The 25507-nt window shown below is 48.1% G+C and overlaps 1 protein-coding gene across 1 annotated transcript in view; it reads left to right on the top strand.

Moving 5' to 3' along the window:
* Nucleotides 1-25507, top strand: part of ints3 (integrator complex subunit 3) — a 105444-nt gene that overhangs the window by 26589 nt on the left and 53348 nt on the right. The window contains 14 exon segments of the mRNA XM_052045709.1: nt 255-303; nt 305-401; nt 515-561; nt 1469-1589; nt 2835-2843; nt 3147-3199; nt 3201-3245; nt 7803-7850; nt 7852-7908; nt 7910-7996; nt 13409-13496; nt 15076-15155; nt 16910-17005; nt 19834-19939. Of these exon segments, the coding sequence (XP_051901669.1) occupies nt 255-303; nt 305-401; nt 515-561; nt 1469-1589; nt 2835-2843; nt 3147-3199; nt 3201-3245; nt 7803-7850; nt 7852-7908; nt 7910-7996; nt 13409-13496; nt 15076-15155; nt 16910-17005; nt 19834-19939 (983 nt within the window).

The following is a 25507-nucleotide window of genomic DNA, read 5'->3' as shown; positions in this document are numbered from 1 at the left end:
GGGCAAATGGGACTAGCTGGGGTAGGAATAGACCAGTTGGGCCGAAGGGCCTGTTTCCTTGTTGCATGACTTCATGACTGATCAAGGTGAACAGTGGAGATGAATGTAAGGGGAAGCTAGAGAAGCGCAGTGGGAAGAGAGGAGAGACGGTTGAGACTGAGAGGAGATGGAGTGCTCGGGTGGGGCGTGGACCAGCGAAGGTAGAATGCCTTTCTGTGGCGTGTGGTCAATGTCCACCCTGCCTTTCCTCCAAGGGAGTGGGTGATGAAGAGCAACATGCTGATCGCCATGATCATTTACACGTAACCTACGCCTGATTGTGGATCACCACGGCACCCCCCAGCTCCAGTCCCTGCGGCAGAAAGAGGTGGACTTCTGCATGACGCTGCTCCGCGAAAAAGGTGAGTGCCTGAAAGTGACTGACGGGGAGTTGTTGGTCTCCTGGGCCATCACTCTTGCTTGTGGAGGAAGTCTAAATCCCTGGTACCACCTCTGGTTTGCCCAACTCTTGCAGCTTTGCCCCTGGTACCACCTCCTGCAGCTTTGGTGGACCACAGACCAGTGAGTTCACTTGATGATGAGCATTGGGCTGTGGGAGACGTTGCCTGACCTTGGCAGTGTCCCAGGTACAGGCATTTTCCAGCGAGGAATCGGAGTCCCAAGTCTGATTACTTCTCATCCTTGCTAATTTTCCCTGTTTCCTTCCCCATCAACTTCCCCCTGTTCTCTCCCCTTCTAATCCCCGCACATTCAAGCCAAGTTTGTTGTCATGTGCACAAGTACGTCTGCACAGATGCAATGGAAAAACTTACTTGCAGCAACATCACAGGCACATAGCATCATATAAGCAGCATTCACAAGAAAATCATAAATGAAACACAATTTTATAAGAAAGAACACGATTAGAACAAAAAAAGACAAAGTCCATTTTAGTGCAAAGTGATCAAAGTGGTTGTAGTGTTGCTAAACTGTAGTGATTAGGGTTGTGCCGGTCACTTCAAGAACTGAATGGTCGAAGGGAGGTAGTAGTTCCTGAACCTGGTGGTGTGGGACTTCAGGCTTCTGTACCTCCAGCCGATGGTAGCTGCGAGAAGGTGGCATGTCCCAGATGGATCAACACGTCCAAATGAGCAGCCTTAGAGCGAGTTGTAACAGGTAGGGTCAGTGATTATGTGATAGTGAGTTATGTAACAGGGGAGAGTGTGTGTGCGCGCGCGCAGCTGGCACAATACATAGGGGGCATTTTTGAAAGTTGGTGTGCAAGAGACTGGAGCTCTGTGAGAGGGTGATTTGAAGGAGTATGTAGGAGGGCAAGGGAAATGCTCTGTTTTCCCTGGGGGTGGGGGAGGTTGTCAGGCTTGAGGGTCTCTGGACGTGTTGCCTTGACAGTCAGCTCTGAGGCCCCACGTCAGGACTGCTGAGAGAGTCGGTCCTCAGCTTCTGACTGACTGTGGGATTCTTTTTCCAGTTTATGGACTGTACGATGATTGGCCGGGATCTAGTCCGCCTACTTCAGAACGTCGCCCGGATCCCAGAGTTTGAGAAGTTATGGAGGGACATTCTGCACAGTCCGCAGGCCCTCAACCCCAGTTCACAGGTAGGGAACAACCAGAGTGGTTAATGTGACAAGTTGGTAGGATGGGGATGCAAGGGTCTGTGTTTAAACCATTGTTTCTATCAGCTGAAAAATCCTGAGGAAGTTGTATATCATAAGTGGCAATCATGCATAGGAAGCTGGTCACAGAATGCGATTACAGTGAGGCTAACAGGTGTGACTGGGATTAATTTTGGAAGAACCTCAGTCAAACATGGAACAATGCTGCCTGTTCCATGCTTGAGCTGAGTTACTGGAGGGGACGGGTCTGTCACTGTATAACATGGGGTACAGTACCGGTGGGGATGGGTCTGTGACTGTATAACACCGGGGTACAGTACCGGTGGGGACGGGTCTGTCACTGTATAACATGGGGTACAGTACCGGTGGGGATGGGTCTGTGACTGTATAACACCGGGGTACAGTATCGGTGGGGACGGGTCTGTGACTGTATAACACCAGAGTACAGTACCGGTGGGGATGGGTCTGTCACTGTATAACACTGGGGATCTGTTGGGGATCAATGTCATTTTATAACACAGGTACAGTCCTGGCAAAAACCGGTCACTATAATTGGGGACACACTATTGGTGGGGATGGGTCTGTTGTGTATAAAATTAGGATACAGTGCTGGTCGGGATGGATCTGTCACTGTATAACACGGGTACGCTACTGGTGGGGACGGGTCTGTCACTGTATAACACTGGGGTACAGTACTGGTGGGGATGGGTCTGTCGCTGTATAACACCGGGGTAACAGTATTGGTGGGGACGGGTCTGTCACTGTTAACGCTTTATCACACTGTGTACAGTACTGGTTGGGACAGGTCACTATTAATGGTATAGTACTGATGGGGGACATATCGCTCTAACACCAAAATACAGTACTGATGGGATGGATCTGTCACTGTGTAACGGGTGCAGTACTGGTGGGGGCAGGTCACTCTATAACCACTAGGACAGTACTGGTGGGGACAGCTCTTGTATGTGAACGGCAGGAGCTCTTACAGTGCACTACTCCTTGAGTGCATCTTGAGTCTCTTCAGCTTGCAGGTTCAGGTCCTCTGCCTGGAGCCCTGATGTCAGGCTGAGTCTGCTCAGTTGCCTCTCAGAACTGGGAGTTCTGTTTCATTCGTAATTCCTTTTGGGATGTGGCTATGGTTGCACTTCATTGCAGGTTCTCCAGTGGTTGTTTAAGTGTCTTTCTGGACAATTTCAATTTGAATTGGACTTTTGTAAAGACTCAACTGGTGTAGTAGAAGGATATTGATGAGTGAGTTGCTCCTTTTTAAAGCAACAATCCCCAAGCTTCCAGTTATTTAAACTGAGACTAGTCTTTTTTTTACCAGGACTCTGAAACCCAGGTTCAGTTCGTTCTTCAGCTGGTTCGGTGAGACTTGAATTCACATTCTCTAGATTAGTTGCACAGCAACTAAAGGAGGTGCTGCCTCCTCGTGTCACACTGAACGTTCAGGAGCCGTGGTGGGTTCTAGCAAGCTGTGATTCACTGCTGTCGGGTAATAACTTCCATTCTTTCTATTTCCCCTCCTCAGGTATTCTGCAACTTTTACAGACCCGGACTTCTAGGAAGTTCCTGGCATGTCGCTATGACGCCTGACATGGAAACCAAATTGCTGTTCATGACCTCCAGGGTAAGTTGGAGTCTTCGGGTCACAGAAGCCTGTGCTGGTTGCTTGCAGTTGGTCCCCTCCTCTCTTTATCATGACCCTAAATACAATCCTAGTTAAATATCTACCCAGTTCCTTCATGAAATCTGCTTCCATTGCCCTTTGAGGAACTGCATTCCAGATCACACCAACTAGCTGTGGAAAGATTCTCCTCCTCTCCCCTCTGGTTTACTTTGTAGGCATTGTCTGGTTAGCCACCCTCCTGCCACTGGAAGTAGTTCCTCCTCATGACTTCGAACAACACCATCAAACTCTGCCCTAATCCAGCTCAGCCCTGTGGATGATAATCCCAATTTCAAGGTCTACACGTTAATGGAGTCCCTGATCCCTGGGAGAGTTCTGGTGAACAACTGCTGCACCCTCTCCAAGGCCGAGATGTCCATCCTGGAGAGTAGTGTTCAAAACAGCTGCAGATCCCTTTTTGGAGATTGGGCTGAAGGGCTTCCTTCTGTGTCATGAAGCCCAGGTTTGTCCCATCCAGTTAATCAGGATGCTGGGAAAGCCCTTTCTCCCCTTCATAGGGCCATGCTGGGCAGAGGCCAGTAAAAACAGGCAGCCTTATAACTAAGTAACAAGTACAGAGACATGGAAATGGGTGTGTGGAATGAGCTGCCAGAGGAAGTGGTAGAGGTGGGTACGATTGCAACATTTAAAAGGCACTTGGACAGGTACGTGGATAGGAAAGGTTTAGAGGGATATGGGCCAAACACAGGCAAATGGGACTAGCTGAGGTAGGCAACTTGGTTAGCATGGACAAGTTGGGCAGAAGAGGCTGTTTCCATGCTCTATAACTCCATGAATGTATGTTGAAAGGTTCTGTTGAGGCTGGGGAAGAGGGGAGCTTGAACCCAACCCTGGTGTGATCCAGAATGCACTTGGCAGTGAGAATCCCTGGACAGTGGTCGAGAGGGTGGGAGCAAGTGCTTGGGTGGCTTTCCTCTTGCCCCAAGACTGGCAGACCCTGTTACTGCTTCCACGATGCAAGCTGAGGATGTGCCTCCCTTGTTTTTGGCTCCCAGCTGTGCCAGAACAGGAGGAGACTGTTCATTCCTTGAGCTGTTCCACCTTTAAGTGTGAAGGTAGCTGTTACCTGCCTAGTTTCCTCGGTGCCCTTGTCCAACAAAACCCTATCAATAATCCTTTGGCATTTTCAGTTGACTGCCCTTGGCAGTTTATTGAAGGGGTGGGGGGGGCGGGGGAAGGATTTAAAAGATCTATACCATTTCTTGTGAAGAGTTGGTTGCTCACATCTTGAATCACCTGGCCTCAGCCTCCCACCATAAAATAAGGATTTTCTTGTTCTACACTTTGAACTTCTACGCTTTATAGAACTTCCACACTTTATAGAAGTTTTCTTGTTCTATACTTTATATAGTATGGGAGACTCAAACTGTTTATAGTTTATAAACAGTTTGTCTCCCATACACCAGCGATCCAAGCCCAGTCTTTGCAACCTGCTGTCAACGTTTCGCCCTGTAAGCAATGTACTGCTCATGTGGACACGATGAAAGCTCACTCAACAGTTGCCCTGTACACTCGGGCTTTGCAAGCTCGAAGCACAGCTGGGATATTATAAGGCATGTTAAAACTGTGCTGTGACAGGGGATCTGAAATCCATTCAAATTATGTAAAAGCAAAACTCGGTGCAACATTTCTGAAGTGCTTTTAACTCTTATCTTGGCTCAATCTTAAAAACTATAAAATTGCCTGGCGTATCTTCTTACCCCATCCTCTGGTCTTTCCCTTTGACCCTCTAATTGGGTTTATCACTATTTACTTTTTTTGGGATGTAACATGCTGGCAAGGCTCACTTTGATTGCCAAACCCTTGTTGTCCTTGAGAAGGTGGTGAACCAGTTTCTTGAAGCCATTGCCGTGGTGGAAGTGCTCCCATGGTGGTGGTAGGGAGGGAGTTTGAGGAGTGAGACCCAGTGACGATGGAGGGACGGTGATACATTTCCAAGTCAGGGTGGGGTGTAACTTGCATGGGAGCTTGCAGGTGATGGTGTTCCCCTGCACTAGCTGCCCTTGTCCTTTTCGATGGCGGAGGTCGTGGGTTTGGGAGATCCCACCTGGGCGAGCAACTGCAGTGCACTTTTACAGATGGCACACGTTGCAGCCACTGTGCACTGTGGCAGAGGCCCCTTGAACATCTCTTCCTTCTGTTGCTGTACAATTGGTGGCTGGGCTCTCAGCTCTGGACTTCACTCCATGTACAGTATATCTCTGCTTCCTCCTCTTCCTTAATGTCCCTTCAACCAAGCTTTAGGTTACCTGTCCTAGTACTTTCTTCTATGGTTCACTCTCAAGTAAGCTCCTGTGAAGCGGCTTTGAATAATTTTAGTCCTTTGAAGATTCTGTATAAATGTAAAATTCTCATTGAGGGACTGTCACTATTAAGCAGATAAGTTAGACAGTGGCACAGCAGAATCCCACAAACAGTGATGAGGTGTGTGAGCGGGTAATGTGTTCTCATTGTGAAAGTTGGAGGGAGAATTGGTCAGGATTATGGGGGATACCCTAATAGTTTTGCTTTTGGTTAATCAGAAGCTTTTGGTTCCTGTAGGAAATGTACAGTGCAGACAGGTCTTTCAGTCTACAGTACCTTTTTTTTCAGGGTTATTATCACTGACGTGTCGTGGAATGTGTTGTTTTGCAACAGCAGTGCAGTGCGAGACTTAAAATTTGCTATAAATTATGAAATAAATAGTGCAGAGAAAAAGGAATAATGAGATAGGGTTCATGGACTGTTCAGAAATCTGATGGTGGAGGGGAAGAAGCTGTTCTTAAGTGTAGGTCTTTAGGCTCCTGTGATCCTTCTTTACATTGTGGGAAAGTTTAAGGGAGAAGTGAGGGAAGGTTTTATTTAACACAGAGAGTGGTGGGTGCCTGGAACGGGCTGCCAGATGTGGTGGGGGAAGCAGATACAATAGTGGTGTTTAAAGAGGCTGTTAGATTAGACCCCCGAATATGCAGGGAGTGGAGGGACGTGGACCATGTGCAGGCAGAAGAGATTTAGCTTAACTTGGCATCGTGTTCGGCACAGGCATCGTGGGCCGAGCTGTCAGTTGTGGTTCCGTTGCAGTGCACGTGTGAGAAGCCAGCCGATGATGGTCTACCTGGGCAGGGTGTCCCATCGGGGAGGAGGTACAGGAGCCTGAGGACCCACACTCAACGATTCAGGAACAGCTTCTTCCCCTCCGCCAGCAGATTTCTGAACGGTCCATGAACACCACCTCATTATTCCTTTGCACTATTTATTTATTTTTGTCTTTGTACTGCTGCAAAACAACAAATTTCATGTTGTATGTCAGTGATGATCTGATTCTGAAGGGCCTGTTCCTGTAGTGTATGGTTCGATATTCTACGGAACAATCCCAGTCATTTCCCTCTGCTCTGCTGCCTTTGTGTGCATAGGAGTGCCTGTTTGTCTGTGTTTGCATGCGTCTCCTTCTCACTATTCCCCACCGCACCCCGCCCCCACTACCCAACATATCATTTAAAAACCGATCCCCTACCCTGTCTGTTGTTGGACACGAGCAAGTCCAACTATTCCTTACTGTGGGTTTGATATGGCTGGAGCAACTTCCCGATCCATTTAAGGGGCACAGATGAAGGAGAGAGAGAGTGTGTTGATGTGGGAAGGTGGACAGGGATGGAAGGGCAGTGTGACCAATCTCTTTGCCATGAACTCCGTGTACATAAAATGTTAATCCCCTTTCAAGTGCATCATCTGCTTCCTGTGGCAAGACTTTACACTCTCTGTGTAACAAAAGTTCTCCAAAACCCTTTGTTTTTGTATTATTGGTGACAAATCGGCAGGTATGGTTACAGCATTTAAAAAGCATTTGGGCGGGTACGTGGATAAGAAATGTTAGAGGGATATGGGCCAACGGTAGGCCAAATGAGATTAGATGAGATGGGCATCTTGGTCAGCATAGAAGATTTGGGCTGAAGGGCTGTTTATCTCTCTGAATCAAAAATTGTTGGTCCCCTCTTCACTGGCACTTGCTCCCCATTAAAGTCCTTTATAAACTTGGAACACGGTAGTTTAAGAGTTAGCGTAATGCTATTACTTCGCCAGCGACCTGGGTTCAGTTACCACCGCTGTCTGTAAGGAGTTTGTACGTTCTCCCCATGTGTCTTGCGTGGGTTTCCTCCGGGTGCTCCGGTTTCCTCCCATGTTCCAAAGATGTACAGGTTAGGAGCGGTGGGCATGCATATGTTGGCGCCAGAAGCGTGGCGACACTTGCAGGCTGCCCCCAGCACATTCTCAGTAATGCAAAAAGATGCATTTCACTGTGTGTTTCGATGTACATGTGACTAATAAATATCTAGAGGGATAGGAAATTAGTTGGGGCAAAGGAGATTAGTGTAGGTGGGCAGAAAGGTCAGTGTGGGCTGGGAGGCTTATTCCTATACAACTAGCTGTACAACTCTATAACAATGACTCTGAATTGTTTAGATCTCCCGTTGACTGACTCTGGTATCAAAATCTCGGGGCTTTCGTGCTTCTCTTCAGGTGCGGTTTGGGCAGCAGAAGCGGTACCAGGACTGGTTCCAGCGGCAGTAACCTCTCAACTCCCGACAGCCAGTCACTGCGCTGCGACCTGATCAGGTACATCTGTGGGGGTCGTCCATCCGTCCAACGAGGTGCTGAGCTCCGACATCCTGCCCCGGTGGGCCATCATCGGCTGGCTTCTCACCACGTGCACCGTGAGTACTCAACGGGGCCACGGTTGGCAGCCCGATCTCCCCAGCGGCCTGGTATCGGTGGCCAGTCATCTACTCTTGGTGGTGGTGTGGTACAGCTGGTAGAGTCGCTACCTCGCAGGGCCACAGATCTGGGTTCAATCCCGACCTGCGGCGCTGTGTGTGTGTGTGTGTGTGTGTGTGTGTGTGTGTGTGTGTGTGTGTGTGTGTGTGGAGTTTGCAACGTTCTCCCTGTGACCCGCGTGGGTTTCCCCTGGGTGCTGCGGTTCCCTCCCGCGTCCCAAAGGTGTGCGAGTCACTGGGTTACTTGACTGCTGTAAGTTGCTTCCAGCATGTAGGTGTGGGGTAGAATCGGGGGGGAGGGAGTTGATGGAAATGAGGGAGGAATTTAAAAAACAAAAATGGGATTAACCTATGGATTATAGAGTATGAGCTGTAAGGAGAGGTTGGACAAACCAGCACGGTAGCGTAGCAGTTAGCGCGACGCTATTACAGCGCCGGCGATCGGGGTTCGATTCCCGTCACTGTCTGTAAGGAGTTTGTACGTTCTCCCGTGTCTGCGTGGGTTTCCTCTGGGAGCTCCGGTTTCCTCCCACATTCCAAAGACGTACGGGTAGGTTAATTGGGTTTAAAAAATGGGTGGCGCGGACTCATTGGGCCAGAAGGGCCTGTTACCACGCTGTAGATAAAATTTAAAAAAAAACTTGGGTTGTTTCTCTGGAGCATTGGAGGCTGAGGGGAGACCTGATAGAGGTTTATAAAAAAAATCATGAGAGGCAGAGATAGGATACTAGGTGACCATTTCGCAGAACACCTGCGCTCTGTCCGTAACCGCGATCTGCACTTCCCCCTCCCCACACTATTACTGATATGTCAGTGCTCAGCCTCCTCCACTGCCAGGAGAATTCCAAAGCGCAAACTGGAGGAACAGCACCTCATCTTCCGTCTTGGAGCCTTGCAGCCTAACGGCATGAATATTAAATTCACCCACTTTAAGTAACCCCACCCCATCATGCTTCTCTTCTTCCCTTTCCTAGCCTTTTTTTTCTACCTTTCTGTCCTTACCTTTGACCCATCCTCTGGATCTGCTCTCCCCTCCCTCCCCCACACCTGCCTGTCACTATCTCTTACCTGCATCTACCTATCACCACCTTGTGTCCACCCCGCCTCCCTCTTTTGTCCACCTATCACTGCTCTGCTTTTCCTCCCATATATCGGGCTTCCCCTTTTCCTATCTTCAGTCCTGAAGAAGGGTCCTGACCTGAAATGTTGACCGCCTGCTTTTCTCCACGGACGCTGCCTGGCCTGCTGAGTTCCTCCAGCATCACCGTGTTTTTCATCTAGATTCCAGCATCTGCAGTCCCTTGTTTCTCTAGTTTCTTTCCCAGGGTAGAAATGTCAAATACCAGAGGACATCGCTTTAAAGTGAGAGGGGTAGAGTTTTAAGGGAGATGTGCAGGGCAAGTTTTTGTACACAGAGTGGTGGGTGCCTGGAACAGGCTGCCAGGGCTGGTGGTGGAATCATGGTGTTTAAAGGGACATTTAGGCACATGAACGTTAAGGAAATGGAGGGTTATGGATCACGTGCAGGCAGATTGGATTAGTTTTAATTTGGCATCATGGTCAACACAGACGTCATGGGCCGAAGGGCCTGTTCCTGTGCTGTACTGTTCTGTGTACTTCCAAAGCGCTTTGGGGGCATTAAAGAGCTGTGTAAAGTAATGCTATGAGGAACACAGTATTTGAGAAAATGGCAGAGGCAAGTGCTCTCACAACATTTAAAAATATGTGGATGAATGCTTGAATTGCCAGGACGTAGAAGGCCAAGGACCAAGCAGTTATAAATGGGATTCATGTCAATGGGTATGAATGGATATGGTGGGCTGAAGGGCCTTTTTCTGTGCTGCAGGACTAACCCAGAGGAAAAGTTGTGTCTGCAGCCTCGCAAGAGTCTGCTTAGAGCCAGGCCTTAAATTGTAATTATAAACAGATCTGACCAGGAGAGTTCTGGACCAGGACAGGCTTCCAATCTGTGGTCACTGTTTATAATTCATGTTACTAATTAACTCTTTTTGGTGTTAGTGAGGAAACTACATAATTATTCGGGCTGAAGCTAATTAAGCATGCAGTGTCTGTGGGTTGCTGTTTGAGTGGGCAAGAGTATTGCGGTGCCTCTCAGAGTGATTGGCATTCTGACCGCTGCTCGCTCCGCTCCGTGCTTCATCTCCATACGTCAGCCGGAACAACACTGCATCCTCAACTGCCAGGAATCTGAGCTGAGTGAAGGTGGTCGCGAGTAACCCCATTCACGATTTGGGGGCCAGAGGCCAGCCCGGTCTGGAACTTGGCACCAAAGGGGAATCGAAGATAAACGTAACAAGAAGAAAAATTGGGGAGAGAGTAGCGGGTGGGCTGGGAAGAGTGGTGCTAATTGCCAAATATCCCCTTCTGTTTGCACAGAATAATGCAGGTGTGTGTACGTGCAGTGGTACAGCTGCTGCCTCATAGCTTCGGCACCCCAGGTTCCATCCAGTGCCATCGGTGTGGGGTTTTCTGCCTGTGTCTGCTCAGCCTTCCCCTGCCTGCACTGGTTTCTCCCCACTCGGTCAATTAGCCACTGTAAATTACCCCGAGTGGAGGTAGAATTGATGGGGGACTGGGACTTTTCTCTAAACTGGAATAGACTCGGTGGGCTGAATCGCTTCCTCTGGAGTAATGAAGTGCGGAAGTTAGTTCAACCCCTGCATCTGAGAGCGAGGCCTGGTTCTGCAGCCATTCACAAGTGCATGCTATACCAAGCGAGTGCCACAACCTCCACATTTGTGAATGAATAATTTAAAAAAAAGAGCTACTAATTTCAACGGGCAGAGAGAGAGGGAATTAATGCTGGAAGCAGTTAGCATTAGCACATATATTTCTTGTATTTCCTTGTGACATAAGGAAGCCTCGTCAGACTCAGGTTTATTATCACTGACTTATGTTGTGAACTTTGCTGTTTTGCGGGAGCAGTACAGCGCGAGACATTTGGCGACTCATAGAACGCCCTTCGGCCCACAATGTCTGTGCTGACTAGGACGCCAATGGAAACTCATCCCATCTGCCTGTACGTCATCCATATCCCTCTGTTCCCTTGAGGTTCATCCCATCAGTCCTGTTCCTCTCTCGCTCTCTCTCGCTCTCTCTCGCTCTCATTCCCAGATTCTCCTCCTCATCCTCACACAAGGGGCAATTTACACTGGCCCATTCGACTAATAATGCACATGTCTTTGGGCCATGGGAGGAAACTAGGGCAGCCGGGGGTAAACCCACAGGGAATATTTCCCAACATACTTACAATCTCTCCACAGTTTGTTTCCAGATGCCATGGTGTTGGCAGCGGCATTGGCCAGCTCTCCATTGTTCCCTGAAACAGACGTGGGCATGAGATGGGTTTGTTCTAAAGAGGAGGGAAACTGCAGTTCTTTTCATGAAAGCAAACCATGTAATTGAAGGTTTTACCCAGGGGAACACTACTTCCAGTGGTCACTAAAAGCAGGCAGTTCAAAAGAATGAAATACCTTGGTGCTGAAACTGGAAGGGATATCTCATCGAAACTTGTGGGGGCTCGGTGGGGGTGGATGTTGTGAGAATGTTTGACCTGGTCAAGGAAATCTCATAGGAAAATGAGGGGCGACCTTGTAGAAATGTTCAAAATTATGAGAGGCAGAGATAAGGTGGATGGTAACACCCTTTTCCCCAGGGTAGGGGAGTCCAAAACCTGGGGGCATAGGTTTGGGGTGGGAGGGGAAAGATTTAAAAGGGACCTGACGGGCAACTTTTCCACGCAGGGGGTGGTGAGTATATGGAACGAGCTGCCAGAGGAAGTGGGTGAGGCAGGTACAACAGTATCATTTAAGAAGCACTTGGATAGGTACATGGAGGGGGCGGGGCTTGGAGGGGTATGGGCTGAACGCAGGAAATTGGGACTAGCTGGGTGGGCACTGTGGTCAGCACGGACTGGTTGGGCTGAAGGGCCTTTACCCGATCTGTATTGCTTCATGAGTCTAATGGGCTGGAGACTTGGGGTAATAGGTTGCCCATTTAAGATGAGGAGAAAATCCTTCTCCAGGGGTTGTAAATGTTTGGAATTCTCAACCTGCAGGGAGCTGTGGAGGATGAGTCATTAACTATATTCAAATCCAAGGCTGGGTGTTTTTGGATGCAAGGGGATGGTGGTTTATGGGTGTTGGGAAGGAAAATCTTGAGACCAGGACCAGATCAACCTTCTCATTAAATGGCTGAGCAGGCTTGGGAACCTGGATGGCGTATTCCCAACTCTTGCTGCCTTACCACCAGAAATCATGGTGGAGATGGTCGAATCAGCTGTGTGAGGAGGAATTCCTCTTTTTTTTAAAAAGAGAAACATTTTTTGGAAGATTTGGGGCAAAAGGGTTTGGACTAAATGGCTCATTCTGTAGGGAAAATGTAAAATCAGTTTATTATTGTCACATGTACTGAATCTTTCTCCTCTCACCTTAAATCTGTTCCCCCTAGTTTTAGACTCCCCTCACCTGGAAGAGACTGTGACCATCCACCTTATCTATGTCCCTCATGATTTTATAAACTTCTATAAATGAGGTCACCCCTCGGCCTCCTATGCTGCAGGGAAAACAGTCACAGCCTTTCCAGTCTCCCTTTGAACTTAAGCCCTCCAGTCCTGGCAACATCCTTGTGAATTTCTCCTCATCCTTTTCAGCTTGACAACCTCCTTCCTATAGCTAGGGCGACCAGAACTGCGCACAGTACTCCATGTGTGATCTAACCAGCATCTTGTATAGCTGTAACGTGACATGCTAACCCTCGTACTCAGTGCCCTGACCGATGAAGGCAAGCGTGCCAAGCACCTTCACCACCCTGTCTACCTATGTCACCACTTTTGGGGAACCATGTACCTGTACCCCTCGGTCTCTCTTTTCCCCAACACTCTCCAGGGCCCTGTCATTTACTGTGAATGTCCTGCCCTGGTTTAACTTCCCAAAATGCAACACTTTGCACTATAAATTCCATCTGTCTTCCCTGGCTCACTTAACAAAAGGCTCCAGAATTGTCACTCAGATGAAAGACTGGATAAATAACGCACTTCTTCTGATTGAGGGATCAATGTTGGCCGGTGAATGTCCTAGATCAAGTAATATCAAGCAGTCTTCTAAGCCCACCTCTACCAGTTGGAACTAAACAAAAAAGGCAGTACCAGTGGTGTTCCTTCCACCTTGCCCATTCTTTCAATTTACTGGTCAAGTCATGGAGTGGGTTTGAACCCTCAGTTCAGAAGGGAAATTCTGCTGAGCTTGGCCAAGCTGAAACTTAGGACCAGCTTACAAGGTGTGAGGGAAGGCTTCTCACCAAATCTCTCTCTCCCCTCATCTTTCGTTTCAGTCCAATGTTGCAGCTTCTAACGCCAAGCTTGCCTTGTTCTACAACTGGCTCTTCTTCAATCCAGAAAAGGACAGCATCATGAACATCGGTAAGGATCCTGACGTGATCTTTCTCCACCCATTCTCCCCACACACGAAGGCGCTGGCTCTTCCTGCAGTTATCCATGCGCTTTGTCCGCCCTCTGCTTTCCTGCCCTAATGCAATCACCATCTATACAGTTGGAGTAAAAGCTGGGAAGCTATTTGACAGTGAAATTTGTCATCCTGACATCCATAAGACTATTGGTGTTTACTGCCTGGAGATAATTGAACATTGCTGCTGTAGTAAACCTAGTCAGGTTGACCCAATGTTTCGGAGACACAAGAGACTGCAGATGCTGGAATCTGGAGCAACAAACAATCTGCTGGAGGAACTTGGCGGGGTGGGCAGCATCTGTGGGAGGAAAGGGATTGTTGACGTTTCGGGTTGAGACCCTTCATTGGGACTGAGAGCGGAGAGGGGCGGTTCCTCGAGCATGATGCAGAGTTTTGACCTGGAACATCGACAGTTCCTTTCCTCCCACAGATGCTGCTCAACCTTCTGAGTTCCTCCAGCAGGTTGTTTGTTGACCCTGCATTTCACTGGATATAGTAAAAAATCGGATAAACTAATATCTGATTATTTGGAAATGCTGATGGCTCAGTACCTGGCTCAATGATCTCTGTTTCCTGCACACTCTTTAATTATGTCTGAGTCCCATTTCCCATGCTCTATCTAATTACCTCAGGGTCCTGTTTCCCAGGCTCCCAGGTTCAACAGGGAAGAAAAAATTCTGCCGTGTAACATCTTTAAAAAAAGGTCAATTAAAGATGCATTGGGTTATTAATGGGAATATTATCCAGCAGTCTGGAAAATCTGCTAGTCCAGAACTGCCAAGGTGCAGAGTTTGACCATAAGACATAGGAGCAGAATTAGGCCATTCGGCCCATTGAGTCTACTCTGCCATTCAGTCATGGCTGATTTGGTTTTTTTTCAACCCCATTCTCCTGCCTTCTCCCCTTAACCCCTCACCCCCCCTCAACAATCAAGAACCTATCAATCTCTGCCTTAAATATGCCCAATGACTTGACCTCCACAGCCGTCTGTGGCAACGAATCCCACAGATTCACCACCGTCTGGCTGAAGAAATTACTCCTCATCTCAGTTCTAAAGGGACGTCCCTTTATTCTGAGGCTGTGCCCTCGGATCCCGGACTCTCCCACTGATGGAAACATTGGTATTGGTATCCTCTCCACGTCCGCTCTATCCAGGCCTTTCAGTATCCAGTCTGTCAGATAATTGAAACTTTAGAGTAAAGCTCCACACTGTCTGTGACACACTCTGAGAGCAAGAACTGCATGAATTTGATGTATAGTAAAGCTCTCTTTACACTGTCCTACTCCTCATGCAAGAACTGCATGAATTAGTATAGTAAAGCTCACTCTAATCTGTCCCAAAACAAGCAGAAGTTGCATTGAAGTGGAGCAAAAAACAAAGTGCTGGGGGATCTGTGGATGTAGAGAGAGAGCTGACATTTCGAGTCGAGACCCTGCATCAGGACTGAGAATGTGGAGGGGCGATAGTCAGTATCGAGAGGTTGGATTGAGGTGGAGTTTGCTGATGGGTCTCTTGCTTTTCTTCTGTTTCAGAGCCTGCTATTCTTGTGATGCATCATTCCATGAAGCCTCATCCAGCAATCACTGCCACACTGCTGGACTTCATCTGTGGAGTGGGGTCCGCAGTTTCTGTTTACCGCTTCAGGTCCTGGCTGTGGGCTTTATCAGCTGGATGGTCCTTCCCAGGGCATGGTCTGACGCAGCTGGAAGCAGTGCACACCGCATTGGCCACTGGGGAAGACCAGGTGGCGTGAAACTTTGTACTCACGATTGGTCCGCTTTAGTCCCTTCCTCTGCCCTCGCCCCCTCCCCACCTGGGGTGGTTCAATGATGCAAGAACACCATTCGAACAAAAAAAAGTCCATTGTAGTGCAAAGTAGTCATAGTGTTGCTATACTGAGGTGACAGGGAGAAGGTGCAAACTCCACATAGACAGACAGCACCAGAGGTCAGGGTCACAAGCTGTGAGGCAGCTGCTCTACCTGCTGCCCTACAGTCAGAGTTGTGCTGGTGGGTTGTTTAAACTTCAGTCGTGGAGTCACACAGCACGGAAACAGGCCCTTCGGCCCAACCTGTCCATGCTGACTGTGTTGCCCAGCGAGCTGGTCCCATCTGCCCGTGTTTGGCCCATAGCCCTCTAAACCTCTCCTATAGCAGGCTAAACCTTTTCCAAGACTAGGGGGATTTCTAAAACTTGGGGCATAGATTTAGGGCGAGAGGGGAAAGATTTAAAAGGGACCTGAGGGGTAACTTTTTCACACAGGGTGGTTAGTATGTGGAACAAGCTGCCAGAGGAAGTGGTTGAGGCAGGTAGAACAGTATCATTTAAGAAGCACGTGGATAGGTACACGGAGTGATGGGGCATAGAAGGATCTGGGCAGGATGCAGGAAATTGGGACGAGATGGTCAGCATGGACTGGTTGGGCCAAAGGGTCTGTATTGCTCTATGACTCTATCCGTGTAAATCTCTAGCCTTTAGAGATGCCTGCTACAAGTAGTCCATATCTCAAAAGTTTACAGAAGTTGGTCCATACCTCAAATGTGGATCAATATGTTGATGAACCTGCTGGAGAGTGGGCCATCCTAGTCTGGGTACAGTTCAGGAAGGTAGGAATAAAAACCTTGTTGTTGTGCAGGTCCCTTGGGGAGGAGTGCCATAACGTGATGGGGTTCTTCATTGTAATGAAGAGTGAGGGAGACTAGAGTCCTGAAACTAAATAAAGGAAACTGTGGCTAGGATAAGATTTCTTTATTAGTCACGTGCATCAAAACACACAGTGGAATGCATCTTTTGCATAGAGTGTTCTGGGGGCAGCCCGCAAGTGTCGCCATGCTTCTGGCGCCAGCATAACATGCCCACAACTTCCTAACCTGTACGTCTTTGGAGTGTGGGAGGAAACCAGAGGAAACCCACGCAGACACGGGGAGAATGCACAAACAACTTACAGACAGCGGCGGGAATTGAACCCGGGTCGCTGGCGCTGTAATAGCGCTACTGTGCCTGCCCAAAAGATGAAAGAGGGTATCAGATCTCCAGTTCTAAACAACTGGGTTTGATTCTGACCTCCAGTGCTGCCTGTGTGGAGTTTGTATGTACCGGAGGTCAGGATTGAACCCGGGTCTCCGGCGCAGTGAGGCAGTGGCTCTACCAGCTGTGCCACTGTAGTATGAAGCACACGTCAGCTGTCACTTGATTGAGAGCCATAGAGTAACACAGCACCGAAACAGGCCTTTTGGCCCAACTCGTGGAGTTGGTGATAACCCCAGCTGGGGGAGGTCACTCCTCTCAGCAGTTAGACTTGGCCATCATTGCTGCCCGTCCGTTCACAAGCAAGGGCGCTAATGCTCTCCTTGTCCTCTTGGGCAGATTATTCCGCACTTCTACCCCCCGCTGGAGTCCCACGTGAGGCAGGGTGTCTTCAACTCGCTCAATCACATCGTGGAAAAGAGAGTGCTGGCGTAAGTACCCATCCTAACTGCGTCTTCAGACCAAAGTTCACTTCGGCGGGAAAAATAGAAGGGTGAATTATTTTCGAAACAGTGAGAGATTGAAAGGCATCGGTGCTTTATAATATATTTTTGGAGCCTAGGCTTCACCAGTGAGGCTGGCATTTATTGCCCATCTGTGGTTGATCTCGAAGGCAGGTGCTCCTGTGGTGCCGTTGGGAAGGGAGTTCCAGGATTTAGATGCAAGAGACCACAGATGCTGGAATCTGGAGCAACGAACAATCTGCTGGAGGAACTCAGCGGGTTGAGCAGCATCTGTGGGAAGGGAAAGGAATCGTCGATATTTTGGGTTGAGACCCCCACATTGGGACTGAGGGTGGAGAGGGGAAGCAGCCAGTATAGAGAGGAGTGGTGAGACGGAGGTCAGAGGAGATTGGTGAACTTGGCGGGCGGGGGGGGGGGGGGGGGGGACAGTGGTGGTGGGAAACAGGTGTTGAAGGATGACAGGCATATCAAGCTGGGCAGGGGTCCAGGATCTAGATTCAGTGACAATGAAGGAAAGGTGACATATTTCCAAGCTGGGCTGATGTGTGACTTCGCGGGTGAACGTGCAGATGGTGGTGCACCCATGCACTCAATGCCTTGTCCACCTTAGTTGTAGAGGTGGCAGTTTTGGGAGGTGCTGTTGGAGTAGCCTGGGTGGATAACTGCAGTGCATTTTAGGATGGATAGATAGATCTCTTTATTAGTCACATGTACATCGAAACACACAGTGAAATGCATCTTTTGCGTAGTAGAGTGTTCTGGGGGCAGCCCGCAAGTGTCACCACACTTCCAGCACCAACATAGCATGCCCACAACTTCCTAACCCTTATGTCTTTGGAATGTGGGAGGAAATCGGAGCACCCGGGGAAACCCACGCAGACATGCTTGTCTTCCATAAGTTGTAGATGGTGTGTGGATAGACCAGAGTATCCTCATACACAAGTCACTAAGAGTTAGTGTGCGGGTACAGCAAGGAGCTGGAGATCTTTTGGGAAGGGTGATCATAGTAAAATTCAGTTTTGCATAAGGAATGAAAATGATTTTAGTTCAAACTGAAACCGATGAACTAAGTCAAAGCAAAGCAAACCACAAAGGTTATGAGGTGTGTGTTGATGATGGGAAACTATATTAAAAGATATAAATTGCTGAAAATACTCAACAGATCAGGCAGCATCTGTGGAAGGAGAAACTCAGTTAACATTCCAGGTTGAAGAACTGGGGAAAAAGAGAGAACAAATTTATGATGGGAAACTATATTAAAAGATATAAATTGCTGAAAATACTCAACAGATCAGGCAGCATCTGTGGAAGGAGAAACTCAGTTAACATTCCAGGTTGAAGAACTGGGGAAAAAGAGAGAACAAATTTGTTTTGAATTTCTGGCATGTGTGGCTTTAAAATGAAAAGGTATGGCAGTAAACAGGCAGTGGCTAGCATTTAAGGGATTAAGGTTTACCACAAATACACTCGGTCACAAAAACCACAGCAGGAGAGGTGATTCGGTGGGGGGGTGGGTGGGCAGTTAAAGGTGGTATGAGAATGAAAGGTCTGGAGTGATTGAGGAGATGGTGGGACTAAAAGCCAACAGGTCCCCAAGTTTTAATGACCTTCATTCCAAGATTTTGGAAAAGATGTCAGTGCAAATAATGATGGTCATCCTGTGCATTTCCGTAGGTTTTAGATGGGTAGTAGGTGGATGGAGGTGGGAGGGAGATGGAGGCTGGGGGAGGGGAGAGTTTGAGAAGACCAGAGTTGTATTGGAAGGAGAGGGGAAAACACTGGAGGAAAGGGCTACCTCAGATTGGAAAGTTCAGTGTGCTTTCCATTGGATTGTGGACGACCCAGGTGGAATTAAAAAACAATCATTAACTTGTAATACAAACAGCAAGGGAATGCGTTCAAAGCATCATAGAGGTGTTGTTTGGGTGTGTATGTGTGTTTGCGGGTGTGGGAGTCAACTGTATGTGTGTATGTGTGTGTGTGTCTATATGTATATGTGTGTGTGTGTGTGTATATATATATATATATATATATATAGATATATATATATATATAGATATATATTGTCTGTGCATGTGAGTGTACAGGGGTGTTGACTGTGTGGATGTACACGGACTCTGGTGCTGACTGCTTGTAGGGGGACATGAATGTCAAATGTACATGGCATGGGTGTCGACTGTGTATGTGGTTGTACGCAGGAATATAGGTGGACTGTGTGTGTATATATGCGGGAATGGGTGTTGACTGTGTGTGGTTGTACACAGGAATATATGTCGACTGTATGGATGTGAGAATGGGTGTCGACTGTGTGTATGTACGCAGGAATGGGTGTCGACTGTGTGGTTGTATGCAGGAATATATGTCGACTGTGTGTATATCTGTGGGAATGGGTGTCGACTGTGTGGTTGTACATGGGAATATATGTCAACTGTGTGTATACGCGGGAATGAGGTCGACTGTGTGTGTGATTCAACGTGGGAATGCATGTTGACTGTACACAGGAATAGGGTCAACTGTGTGTGTGTACACGGGTATGGGTGTTGTCTGTACATGTAGGTGTGCATGGAGAAGGGCACTGTCTGTGTGTGTGTTTCATCTACAGGGAGAATTCTGTGTTTTTACTGATGTCTGTGTGCAGACACTTCTGAAAGGTCTCATTTTAGATGGTGCTCTCTAACTCTGCCCAATTCCAAACAGGCGAGTATTGAACACAAGTATGTCGGTATGAGAGGCGTGCTCACTCTTGTGTGTCTGGGACCCTGGGAAATGTCATCTCTCTATTTCTCTCTTTGTTCTCAGGCCCTTGGCTCCCTGTTCGACAACCCAAAGCTGGATAAAGAGTTGCGGGCCATGATCCGTGAGAAATTTCCAGAGTTCTGCAGCTCGCCCTCACCACCTGTGGAAGGTAACCGATCCACCTGGATTTTGATAGCCAAGCCTTACGTGTAGGTAGCTGTGTCCCACAATGTTCTAGTGGGCGAGAGGGAGAGATGTCCATTAAGCCGACGCCACTTCATATGCCTGTATTCAGAATTGCTCATGTCGGCAGGGCACTCCGTGTAACTAGCAATAGACGATCTGCTGGAAGAACTCAGTGGGTCGAGCAGTATCTGTGGGAGGGGGAGGGAATCGTTGATGCAGGATCTCGATAAAACTCCGTCCTGATGCAGGATTTCAACCCTAAACATTGATGATTCCTTCCCCGCTCTCCCCCCCCTCCCCACAGACGCTGCCTGACCCACTGAGTTCCTCCAGCAGATTGTTTGTTGCTCCGGATTCCAGTATCTGCAGCCTCTTGTGTCTCCAAATAAGTAGTTCTTTGTCTGTGAGAATGCACAGTAGAGGTGCCAAAGTATAAATCAATCCTTAAGGGTATGGGGTTGGTCATTTAACAGTGAACTGAGGACAACTGGAGTCATACAATGTGGAAGTGGGTTATAATGCACTCTGCCCATAATGCACTCATCTATGTCAATCCCAGTTTATTCTTCCCACATTCCCATCAATTGAGTGTCCTTCTGGGCTTCACAAATGTATGTTGTCATCAGTAACAGTAACTAAAATGGTTAATTTTTAACTGCTGCAGGGGTAATTAGGGAGGACAGTAAATGCTGGGCCTCGCAGCTGCTTACACATCCCGTCGATGAATTTAAAAAGAACTTATTCCATGTACAAAAACAAACGGTCAGTTGTCCGTGCACGATGCCAGTATTCTTGAAAGCTGTGGCCTTATAGGTAAAATGGCTGGGGCTTATTCCCCGGAGCGTAGGAGGCTGAGAGGTGACCATAAAAAGGGTTTATAAAATCACGAGGGGCATAGATAAAACGAATGGCCGCAGGATGGGGAGTCTAAAACTAAAGGGGATGGGTTTAAGGTGAGAGGGGAAGGATTTGGAGGGGGCCCGAGGGGCAAGTTTATCCACACACAGGACTATGGGTGTATGGAACAAGCTGCCAGAGGAAGTGGTAAGAGGCAGGTACAATTACAGTGTTTAAAAGACATTTGGAGAGGCACGCGGATGGGAAAGGTTGAGGGATATGGGCCAAACAGGCAAATGGGATGAGCTTGGTAGGCATCTTGGCGGGCATGGATGAGCTGGGCTGAAGAGCCTGTTTCCGTGCTGGATGACTCTGAGTGGCCGTCACATTTTCCCTATAGAATGAGCCATCAGTCTAAATCTAATCCTTTTTGCCCCAAATCTTCCAAACAAGGGAATTCCTTTTGACAAAGCCGATTAGACCATCTCCTCCATGATTTCTTATCGTAAGGAAGCTAGAGCTGGGAGTGCGCCACCCAGACCCTTGAGCCTGCCCGGCTATTCTGAGAGCTTGATCTGACCCTGGTCTTAACTCCATTTTCCTTCCCAAGCCCGCAATTCCTCCTTGTCCAAAAACGTGCTGACTGTGGATTTGAATATAGTTACTGACTCGTCCTCCACAGCTGTTCAGGTTGGGAACTCCAAAGAATCACAACCCTTGGAGAAGGAATTGCTCCAAAAACTGGAGGGCATAAGTGTTGGGTGAGAAGGGAATGATTTAAAGGGGACCTGAGGGGCAACTTTTCCCACACAGAGGGTGGTGAGTATATGGAATGAGCTGCCAGAAGAATTGGTAAGGCAGGTATTGGTTTATTATTGTCACTTGTACCGAGGTACAGTGAAAAACTTGTTTTTCGTACCGATCGTACAGGTCAATTCATTACACAGTGCAGTTACATTGGGTTAGTACAGAGTGCATTGATGTAGTACAGGTAAAAACAATAACAGTACAGAGTAAAGTGTCACAGCTACAGAGAAGGTGCAAGGTCACAACAAGGTAGATCATGAGGTCAGAGTCCATCTCATCGTATAAGGGAACCGTTCAATAGTTTTATCACAGTGGGGTAGAAGCTGTCCTTGAGCCTGGTGGTACGTGCCCTCAGGCTCCTGTATCTTCTACCTGATGGGGGAGGAGAGAAGAGAGAATGACCTGGATGGGTGGGGTCTTTGATTATGCTGGCTGCTTCACCAAGGCAGCAAGAGGTAAAGACAGAGTCCAATTAATGTTTAAAAGACATTTGGACAGGTACACTTATAGGAAAGGTTTAGAGGGATATGGGCCACGTCGGGTAAATTGAGACTACCTGAGGTAAGCAACTTGGTCAGCATGGACAGGTTGGGCTGAAGGGCCTCCTTCTGTGCTGTATGAAGTACATTTCCAATGGGAGTTTTATTATGTAAAAAAGTTTAATTCTCCTGGGGTTTTTTTTGTTCTAACCGATGAAGAATTCTGACATTTAGGGACAAAATTTATTCGAGCCTTCGGTTGAATTTTGGGCACTGAGGGATGATGAGGGGGAGGGGGGCGCGGGTGGGAGAGGAGAGTTTAGTTCGGCACAACGTGGTGGGTCGGAGGGCCTGTTCCTGTGCTGTACTGTTCTATATTCATGTGGCTCCTGCTTACCTTCTGACATTTTGCAGCACATTCCTGTGCCTGCAGAACAGGGAGATGAGGAGACGGCACTGCAGTTTCACCCCCAAGAATCAAGCCCTGTGTGCAAGAAGAACCCCGTAAAAAGGTTCTTCATTTGATTTGTTTTCTGCTGCGTAGCAGCACTTGCTATTGTGAAAATGACACAAGAAACAGCAGCTTGCGTTCCCACCAGGATTTCTCAGGAGAGCTTAGCACCGAGCTCCAGAGGGAAGGAATCAAAGGGGGAGGAGGAGAAATAAACGTTTAATTTCTAAATGTCAAGTGACGCAGAGAAACGAGGCAGCTGAACGCAACAGCAAGGGCTTAATCAGAGCGGTGATAAATCTAGCAGGGTCTCCATTGCCAAAATAAACCATGTAATGACTGTGTTGTCAATGACAGTACCCGTTATTACATAAAATATACAGCTGAATCAGTGCTCTAGCCACAGAGAGAGCTGAAGCACTTCCACTGCTTGCAAAAGGTCTCGCTCCTCTCCAGTGTTGTACCTTTACACGAGGCAACGAGAAACAAGAGTGGAAGAATTTGGCCCCTCGAGCCTGCTCTGGCATTGAGGAGGATCTGGAGTCGCGCAAATTTATTTACGACGGCGAAGGAGGCTGTTCGACCCATCGAGTCCATGCAAAGCTCATTCCTGCAGCAGTGCTGTGCACTGTCCCTGACTCCATCTAGAGCGGGGGTATAGTAAATGAAGATGTAAAAACTGCAGATGCTGGAAATCTAAAACAAAAACTAAATACTAGAAGCACTCAGCAGGTCAGCAGCATCTGTGGATATCTGTACTGCATGCTGATCAACAGTGTGTTTTATTCTAATTTACCAACTTTGGGAGAATTGTCCCTTCAGGTTGCTGATCTCCAGAAGGGTTCATTGTCAATGTGTTGGACTGCCCACTCCCCTTGCACTATGATTGTTTGCCCATCTTTATAGAGTTACAGAGCACTACAGCACAGAAACAGGCCCTTTCGATGCATCTAGTCCATGCCGGCCTGGTTTTCTGCCTAGTTCCATTTACGTGCACCCGGACCATAGTCCTCCCAAACCCCTCCCATCCATGTACCTATCCAAACCTCTCTCAAATGTTACAATTGAACCTGCATCCACCATTTCCGCTGGCAGCTGTCGCACCACCCTCTGAGTGAAGTAGTTCCCCCTCAGATTCCCTTAAATATTTCACCTTTCACCCTAAACCTATGACCTCTAGTTCTAATCTCACCCAACCTGAGGGGAAAAAGCCTGCATGCATTCACCCTATCTATTCCCCTCATAATTGTGTATACCTCTATAAGATCTCCCCTCGTTCTGCTGCGCTCCAGGGAATAAAGTCCTAACCTATTCAACTTTAGTTCCGGCAACATCCATGTAAATTTTCTCTGCACTCTTTCAAGCTTATTGATATCTTTCCTGTAGGTAGGTGACCAGAACTGTACACAATACTCTAAATTTGGCCTCACCAACGTCTTGTACAACTTCAACATAACATCCCAACTCCTGTACTCAATGCCCCGATTTATGAAGGCCAATGTGTCAAAAGCTCTCTTTACGACCCTATCTACCTGTGACGCTACTATCAAGGAACTATGGATCTGTATTCCCAGGTCCCTCTGTTCTGCCGCACACCTCAGTGTCCTACCATTCACTGTGCAAGTCTTATCCTGGTTTGTCCTCCGAAAGTGCATCACCTCACACGTCTGCATTAAATTCCATCTGCCATTTTTTCAGCTGATATTTCCCAGCTGGTCCAGATCATTTCTATAAACTTTGATAGCCTTCCTCACTGTCCACTATGCCCCCAATCTTGGTGTCATCTGCAAATTTGCTGATCCAGTTTACCACGTTACCATCTAAATCATTAATATAGATGATAAACAACAACGAGCCCAGCACCGATCCCTGCGGTACACTACTAGTCACAGGCCTCAACCATCTCCTACCACTCTCAGGCTTCTCCCACCAAGCCAACGTTGAATCCAATTGACTACTTCATCCTGAATGCCAAGCGACTTAACCTTCTGGACCTGCTGCAGGTTATTACTCTAACCACTGGAGTCACATATTGGTCACTCCTCTTCCATCTTGTTCCAATCGCACTCCCTCCTCAAACACCTCACTGTTTTCCTGCTTAGGCAGTGATGCCTAATATCTTTTTGTGTGGGGTCATAGAGAGACACGGCAAGGAAACAGGCCCTTTGGCCCATTGAGTTTGTGCCAACCTCCCATCTAATTTTTAGTCTCACCACATTCTCATCAACTTGCCACCAGATTCTACAACCCGACCATACACTAGGGGCAGTTTACAGCAGCCAGTCCACGCATGTTTGGGATGTGGAGGGAAACTCCACACCGACAGCACCGGAGGTCGGGATTGAACCCAGGTCTCCGGCGCTGTGAGGCAGTATCTCTACTAGCTGCACCACTGTGCCGCCCTGGAATTACATGAGCATCGTGGTTTGATTCATCCCGCAAGGATGAGGGGCACGGATAGGGTGAATGCACACATCTGTTTCTCAGGGTTGGGAAATCAAGAACTTAGAGGGCATGGGCTTAAGATTTTAAGATATCTTTATTAGTCACATGTATGTCGAAACACAGAGTGAAATGCATCTTTTTGCGTAGAATGTTCTGGCCCACAAGTGTCGCCACTCTTCCGGTGCCACCATAGCACACCCACGACTTCCTAACCCGTACGTCTTTGGAATGTGGGAGGAAACCGGAGCACCCGGAGGAAACCCACGCAGGCACGGGGAGAATGTACAAACTCCTTACAGGCAGTGGCCGGAATTGAACCCGGGTCGCTGGCGCTGTAATAGTGTTACGCTAACCGCTACACTACCGTACCGTGAGAGGGGAGAGATTTGTTAGGAACCTGAGGGGCAACTCTTTCACCTGGAGAGTGGTAGGTGTATGGAATGGACTGCTGGGGAAAGTGGTTGAGGGGGTACATTAACAACATTTAAAAGGTACTTGGACAGGTACATGGATAGGAAAGGTTTTGAGGAAT

The sequence above is a fragment of the Pristis pectinata genome, chromosome 40 (assembly GCF_009764475.1).
Source record: "Pristis pectinata isolate sPriPec2 chromosome 40, sPriPec2.1.pri, whole genome shotgun sequence".
In the NCBI taxonomy this organism is placed as follows: domain Eukaryota; kingdom Metazoa; phylum Chordata; class Chondrichthyes; order Rhinopristiformes; family Pristidae; genus Pristis; species Pristis pectinata.
The sequence above is the reverse complement of the archived record's forward strand: the minus strand, read 5'-3'. Positions and strand labels throughout refer to the sequence as shown.